General features: G+C 44.7%; 1 protein-coding gene across 5 annotated transcripts in view; it reads right to left on the bottom strand.

Moving 5' to 3' along the window:
* Positions 1–349: 349 nt before the first annotated feature.
* LOC118775130 (diacylglycerol kinase delta-like) overlaps positions 350–7871 on the bottom strand; it is a 52044-nt gene continuing 44522 nt past the window's right edge. For 3 of the 5 annotated variants that reach the window (XM_036524865.1, XM_036524864.1, XM_036524867.1), the window contains exons 19-29: positions 7540–7647; positions 6875–6971; positions 6573–6680; positions 6355–6468; positions 5881–6015; positions 5155–5318; positions 4858–4972; positions 3898–3987; positions 3100–3222; positions 2856–2973; positions 1882–2138 (exon numbers count right to left, since the gene is read on the bottom strand). In XM_036524865.1, the coding sequence (XP_036380758.1) occupies positions 1996–2138; positions 2856–2973; positions 3100–3222; positions 3898–3987; positions 4858–4972; positions 5155–5318; positions 5881–6015; positions 6355–6468; positions 6573–6680; positions 6875–6971; positions 7540–7647 (1315 nt within the window). In that variant the 3' untranslated portion in view covers positions 1882–1995. Of the gene's footprint in view, positions 1437–1881; positions 2139–2855; positions 2974–3099; positions 3223–3897; positions 3988–4857; positions 4973–5154; positions 5319–5880; positions 6016–6354; positions 6469–6572; positions 6681–6874; positions 6972–7539; positions 7648–7871 lie in introns of those variants that run through there. The other 2 variants (XM_036524868.1, XM_036524866.1) reach the window with 2 other exon arrangements.

The raw sequence follows: 7871 nt of genomic DNA, 5'->3' as shown, positions 1-7871 counted from the left end.
ATTAAATGCATCAACAAAATGAGAAAAGAAAAATCAGTCTGTGAACATTCTGTAGAATACATGTAAACAAATGTTTATCTCTACATTGCAGCACTATAACAAATATTGCAATATGAAGCAAAGATTCTTGCATTTTCTTTAAGAAAATGAAAACAATAGGGCTTTAATAATGCAGATTTAGGAATGCTGTGATTTACATTATTACAGAGGCAACTGGAACGTACCTTTGAGTGAGTATGTCACTCTCTGGAACTTAATTTCACTTTTTAAAACAGAATTTTGTATCTTACATAACATTCCTTTTAAATTTGCTTTTTAACTTTTTTTTTGGAAATTTTTCCACGCCACATTGGTTGTAGTACTTCATTGTAGGGTGACAACTTGCAATTCACTGGGAAAAACACACACTGGGCTTACTACTGTCACACACATGTTCACTTTGTGAATGCTCCCGGTAAGGTTCATCTCCTTGACAACTATAGAGGATTCCTCATGCTTAAAATAAAATGTTAGTTCATTTATCTGCATATTTGATGTTGTCTCTTTAGATTAAATGCAATGTTTGTTTCCATGAAAAACATGGCACGTAAAATAACAAGTTTTCTGTGTTTAAAGTGTTTCAAAGTGCAAGGTAAAATAAATTTTGAAATGCATGACATTCATTTTTCTATTATCCTAGTCCACTGTGCTCAGTAAATGCTTGGCACAAACACACGGCAACCAGAGCTTTATTGGGATACTGAATATACATTTGATTTGGGACCACTACCTTGCTGGGAAATGAGAGAAAAATGTTTTTCCACCCTTTGCCACTCAGATGCCAGTGAGTAGGGAAACCATGCAGCACACATCATAAAGGCACCAGTAAGCAGCTGGCCCCAATCTGTTTAGTGAAAGGGCAGTTTCACAAAAAGGACAGGTTCACATTAACCACTAGTACATTCCTCAAGATGCTTGTATAGACATGGATACTCACATTCCCTTATGTACAAATGGAGGTGGCTGTTGTTTACTGATTGATCTTGTGGCAACAGGAAGAAGAGGGAAGCTGTCTTGTAACCTTTAAACCTTTGTTCAAAACTGCTCATGGAAAAAAAAAAATCACACACTGACGTTGTGTTCTTCTGGGTTCCATCAAAACAAGAATGCGTTGAAAGAAAATGGCATGTTCACGTCACTGAGCCACAGAGGTCCCTGGTGCAGAGGCTGTGCGGCTCAGAACTGCTAGCTTTGATCATGTGCCTCATCTCTGCTGGCTGGGAAAATAAAAACAACAGGCGAAGAGAGAAAGCGGTCGGGCCGTCGGTACGGCGTCTCCTCCGTGCCTCTGAACTCGGGTGGAACAGCAGGCGGTCTGACCCTCATGTCTCTTCGCTCAGCTCCTTAATGGCTTGCTGGATTCGCTTCACATGGCCCACCTTTGAAATCCCAAGGTCCTGAGGTAGTCAGACACACGTCGAAAAATAGTGTATATGAGTTTGTGATTTATCTGTAGTCAAAATTTTTGAACAGTTCTCTCATTTTTGACAAACGTTCTGCATGGCAACAATAATATACATATACATTATATATATATATATATAATATATATATATATAGGTGAGTTGCTGGTTCATATTGAACATAAACTATAGCATCTGTCAATTGGGTATACCACCTGTCCGAGATTAATCCAGTAAAACACCAAATACAAGTTGCCATGGCTGCAAGCAGAGTGATAACAACAGGCGATGAGTGTGTAAAGGTAGTGATAACATCTATCTAAAAGAATGACCTGACAAGTTAGATGTTGAAATAATAATAATAATACATTTTGTCATTATCATGTATGGCAATACTAACAGCATCCATTACTTCTGTAAGATGAACACTGGGCGCAGACATTAAAATACAGATGCAAAATATAGATTTATGTGAATCCTGTGCTTCTTAAAGGACCTGCAGTGGCCGGCTGCTGGGAAGGAATAGCCCTGCTCCCCTCCCCTGTGCACACGGCTACTCCTGTACCTTGAGGTCCTGCCTCTCGAGCAGAACCAGCTCCGAGCCCTGGATGTCGTGGCGGACAAATATCTCTCTGTACTCCCCTAACCCCAGCGAGTCCAGCCACGTCGCTACCTCCTCTGCGTCCCACTTCTCCGCTTATGCACCACAAAAAAAATGAAACAAACACAAAAAAAAAAAAACACAGAAACAAAAAAAAACACCCAGACACAAGAAATAAAGCACCAAATACAGAACCCACAGTGCAGAGAGGTGGAAAGCGGAGGGAGGGAGGTGAAGGAATAGGCAGAGAGGGTGGGGAGAAAAGAGACGACAGAGAGGAGAAAGAAAGGGGAGATAACAAGAGGGCAGAAGTAGCCGGAGAAGCCGTAGGGGGTAGAGGTATAAGGGACAATGGCAAAGCACTCCCTCCCTTCCTTTGAGATGTGTAATTGGTGAAGTTTCAGAGTGAGAGAAGTAGGGTGAGAAGAAGGAAAGGGAGGGATGTTTAGGGGGAGGAAGGAAGGAGCACCAAAGCACAGACAACACAAAGCAAAGCATTCCCTCTCTTCACTGGTCTATAGTGAAACCTCACCTGCTTGTTCGTTCATCGAGTTTTACTACATATAGGGGAAACAGTGGTCCTACCAACAATATAGAGTTCCATTCCAGCGGCAGGGGCTTTTAAAGTACAACTTAAAAAGGAAGCAGTGTGATTTCGTTCCTGCTGATGGAGCCAGCCATTTTTAGTGTTTGATGTTCTAAAGCAAATACACTACACGCATGTAGGGGAATTAAAACCTTGCCATTTATGCTCTGACTTTATGGTAACTATAACACCTCATAGTGTTAAACACAGAGGAGCACATCCTTACCCGGCAGAGAGGATAGGGAACTGTTGGATTTCTGCTTCTGCAATTTCTCTCGCTCCCTCTTGCTTTTGGTCATGATCTTCAGCTTCATGCTGCTCTTGCTGTTGCCCTTGGAAACCTCCTAGAAGCAGAAGGAGGGGCATGAACGGAGTCTGTCACCCCTGAGACCGCCACCTCATAACCGGCTCACTTGTGAACCTAAAGCTGTGGAAGGACACATGGCAGCACAAAGCTAAGCTACACCCACCTCGTCCTCGGGGCAGTTCAGGATGGGGCTGATCCAGTGGACGTCTCCCAGCCTCTGCAGCTCAACGCTCAGGCTGTTCAAGGCAGACAGCAGCGCCTCCTCCTGGGGGGATTCCAGCTGCTGCTGGCAACACAGCAGTCACAGCTGTCAAACGCTTCAGCTAAACATGGAGCATTCACCTGTAGCCATGCGCTAAATAAACACCCATCAAAAAATTCACTTGCAGTGAATACTAGCCCCAGAGTATTATCTTATCTATATTAGGTATGGAGTAACAATTCCTGACTGCTGCAAAACGTTGGACCATCTTAATAGGATAAACAGGTATACTGCTAACTTAATATTTTCCTTGGATTTAGGGGAAGCACCCTTCCATGTCATACAAACTAGTAATACTGTTCCTGTAATTCATATAACCAGTGTTATACAACTGATGTGCACCCTTCAATTATTACCACCTAAACCTGGGGCACAGAAATGAGCAACCGAGCATTTAAGGATCAGTCACATTATTATAAAATCTACATTTCCTTTTTTTAACATAAATGTGAACATCCGTACTCTACTCGCGAATCAGCTAGACTTGAACCAGAAGCCACACTGCTTTTTTACTCATTACATCTAAATACATTTTGTAGCTGGGGATGACATTGTTAGTATGTCAGTCCACAGATGCAACAAGGCCCAGGAGTTCAAATGTATTATGCACAGCAACAACATACATGTGCAAAGGTATGAGATTTATAAATAATTAACAAAAGCATGGAAACGGAGAAAGAGAGAAAGGGGTGCTCTTACCAGTAGCTTTCCATCCAAAAGTATTCTGGTCTCCTGCTGCAGGATCTTGAGGCTGTTAACAATGTCCACCACTGTGGTGCGACTCAGACACTGCAAGGCACATACACTCATACAGCGATTTTCAACGTGCCATGACGAGGTCTTACAGAAAGTACATCTCTGCTCTTTAGAGTAGTAATTAAGACAGAGAAGCTGTATCATATTAAATCAATGGAAATAGAAAAATAAAGGCTACATTAACAGACAAACATCATCACATCAAACATCAGACAAACTTCTTTCCTTAGGCAACAGAGCTTAAGACACAAATTAATTTGTGAGCCTTTAACATTTCTTTCTTTGAAATTGTGTTTTTGCTCCTGTTTTTGGTAAGATAACGTATGCAACAAAGCTTTTGTATTTTTGAAAACTGCAGCTTACATAAATTAACTGAGTAGCTCACTCACTGAGGGAATCATGGCCCACTTTATGCAAACACACCATTAAAATATGCAGATTTCTCCTCTCATAATATAAAACACAGAACTGGCTCTCAAACCACTTCTATACAGTAGCAACCACGAGGAAAAGGTCACTGTGGATGAGGTGTGTGTGGGAGGAGGGAGGAATAGGCCTTCATAGGCAATTCAGAAATCTTTCTGGAAAATGCAGACATTCTACCTATGCCTGTTGTGTTAAAAGTAGTGCAGTGCATCAATGCGGTGACACCCTTGCCTTTTGGGGGTTATGGTGGGTTCATAATGGCCTTCATAAAAGTATTCAGTGTTGCATTGTAATGTCACTGCATAGTGGTGCTGACCCAGGGTGGTGCTGGGAAAAAGAGCGTAATCGCTAGCGCTCAGCCAGACTCTGGGTGAAGCTAATGGCTTTTCGGTCCTGCCCTGTGTGTGCATGGGCGTGTGCGAAAACGCCCTAATGGGGCCCTTCTCTGAGCTGTGCATAAGCAGTGAAGCTCCTCACCTCCGGGCTGGAAGGCTTGCTGGGGAAGGCCTCACTCAGGATCAGAGCGCTGGCGTTCACGGCGTGAGCCAGCTCCTGCTCCATCACCTTGTGCGTCTTCGCTGCCTCTCTGATTCTGCACAGCAATAACCACGTTACCCTTCTAAAAACACACGCACCCGGAAATAAATGAAAGAGACGCACAGCGCCGTGCTAATGACAACAGATGGCACGCCTCACATTAAATTCACGTCTAAATTAGCCAAGACGAGATTATTAGAGCGGGTCCCGCGGCGCGTAGCCCCGGCGTGTGCGGACCTGGCAATGACCGCGTTGGCCACCTGTCCCAGCTGCTGCAGCAGGACGCCCTCCTCGTCCGTCAGGTACTCCATGGACTGCTGGGAGTTGAGGCGCGGCCGCGAGGAGCGGCAGCTGTCGCACTTTCGCTTGTCCTCCCAGGACTTCAGCGTGCTCTCGAAGGCCTGCGGACACGGCGGGGGAGATCGTGTGACACAGAGACGCCTTCAGATACCAGAGAGGGGGAGTGGGAGGAGGGATTTGTGCCAAGGGGATAGATAAGACCCATTAGCCCTTACAGTACCAGTCAAACGTTTGGACACATCTGATTAAGATAATGGGAAACAAGCATTTAAAGACATTTTTGATGTTTGACTTGACCAAAATACTTGAAATTTGTTTTTTGCCAAATATAAATAGTGATGTCAATGCCATTGTATGAATTTCTTTCCAAAAAATATTTTTTGGCTACTTTGAAGAATCTAAAATATAAAATAGTTATGTTTAACACTTTTTTGTCACTGTATGATACCATTTGTGTTGTGATGCCTTTACTATTATTCTAAGATGTGGAAAATAGTAAAAGTAAAGAATGAAAGTTATTGAAACTTTTGACTGGTACTGTATATGGATTTTGGCTGTACCAGTATAATCACTCAGTTACTCTGATACTTCATGTATCGTGGTGTTTTCCTGCCCTCTGCACAGTCCACTCCAGCCTCTCCTCACTGTCAGCGCGGCACTGACCCGGTCTCTGGTGAGCATCTGCGCCCGGTTCTTGTGGACGATGTGGACGATCCCTGGTGGCTGGATCCAGGCCTCCCCGTCCACCTGCACAGGTACACCCTCCTCCCCCAGGATGGTGATTTTCACCTGCCGGCACTATGGGGGACAGCAGATGGTTTAGAGGGACAGTTCTGTCAGAATGGCATCACACATATCAGCTTGCGGCAAAAATACACTTAATGTCTACTGTGTATAAAGCTGTATGACGTGTGTCTGTGTGAGTATGTTCAAGCACGTTGTGTGTGTGTGTGTGTGTGTGTGTGTATGAGTATGTTCAAGCATGTTGTGTATGTGTGTGTGTGTGTGCATATGTGTGCGTGTGCACCTGAATGTATGTGTGATTGTCTGTGTGTGTACAGTTTCTGTATGTGTCTGTGCTCATGTCCGTGTGTGTGTGTGTTTATACAACAGCTGTGAAGTGTGAGGTGTCCTCACCTGTGCAATCCGGTGATGCTGCAGGTTGATGACGCGAGACATTGCCATCTGCATGCTGCCGAACACCGCCACCACCTCTAACTTCTTGTCATCGAAGGAGGGGGCTCCAAAGTTCTGGAAAAACAAAAGTGGTACTGTTAAAAAAAAAAAAGGCAAAAAAAAACAGATACCTTGTCAAATGAAAGAGCAGTAAAGGAGAAAAGACATGAGAGAGTTACGTTGTCCTCCTTGGTTCCGCCCCAGAAGTTGATGCCCCCCGCATAGCTGGGGATGTTCAGCACTGCCAGCCCCTGGAGGCTGGGCAGACACATGGGCACGCCGTCACACTGGGGACACACAGGCGAACAGGAATCACGCGTGGAGTACACACCCTCTGCACGGCTTCACCAACATCATCATCATGCAGCCCTTAAACACTGCGTCTGACTCATGCGTAGTTCCTTTGTCCTTGATCCAAAACAGCATGATGCAGGTTTTGGTGTTACCCGGCGTTCCAAGACTCTGGAGCCATGCGCCATACCTCCAGCTGCACCCGCTGCTCCAGATTCTTATAGGTCTTCTGGACCAGCTCCTTGGTCCCCAGCACTCCATACCACATCATGTTCTTGGTGCGACTGCTGTAGATTGCGGAGAAAGACAGCATGCTTTGAGGCTCATTGTAACAACATCGCACTCAAATAAATCGTTTCCTGCATTGTAGCATTATGGTAAGGAGCAGGGCTCATAACCGAAAGGTTGCTGGTTCAATTCCCTGCTGGGGCACTGCTGCTGTACCCTCGGGCAATGTACTTAACCCAGAATTGCCTCAGTAAATATCCAGTATATAAATGGATAACATGTCAATATTGTAACCTATGAAAGGTGCTCTGGATAAGATCATCTGCTAGATGCCTGTAATGTAATGTTTCCTCCACATTTACAGAAAGGGGTATTTGGCAGGTGTCTGCCACTCATGGGTCTATGAGTGCAGCTGGACTAACAAGCTTTTCAGGCACAGTGTGGCTCTATTTCACATGGTTCATGCTAAAAAACCTATGATGCAGGTGCTTTTGAATGCTTACACACGGCTCTGTGGAGAAAATGTAAGTAGATCAAGGGCATTGGCACAGTTAACACACACAGTGTCTCTGATGAGAGTGGCGTGCGGTGCAAACTGACAGGAGGACAACGCCTGTCTGGGAGTACCTGCATTTCTTTGGGTGCTCGTCTCTCTTGTTATTGAACTCCAGGGAGATCTTGGCATCCAGACCAATCCCGAAGTAGTTGTTCATGACACACTTTTCTGTACACAATCTGTAAACCAGAGGAATAGCACACATCCCCATCGTGTCTAATCATGTCAGCCGAAAGGGTGGGGAGAGGCATGTGCACTCAGTTATATTATTCATGATCTTGTACCGGCTTATACAGGTCCCTGACCTGCTTTTGTGCTGCCCCCCTCTCTCTCTGCTTTGGAAAAAGCACCTTGGCAGTTGTCACGATTCACACAAACTCAGCTGCAGTAAAGCACAATGTTC

The sequence above is a fragment of the Megalops cyprinoides genome, chromosome 3, assembly GCF_013368585.1.
Source record: "Megalops cyprinoides isolate fMegCyp1 chromosome 3, fMegCyp1.pri, whole genome shotgun sequence".
Lineage (NCBI taxonomy): Eukaryota > Metazoa > Chordata > Actinopteri > Elopiformes > Megalopidae > Megalops > Megalops cyprinoides.
The sequence above is the reverse complement of the archived record's forward strand: the minus strand, read 5'-3'. Positions and strand labels throughout refer to the sequence as shown.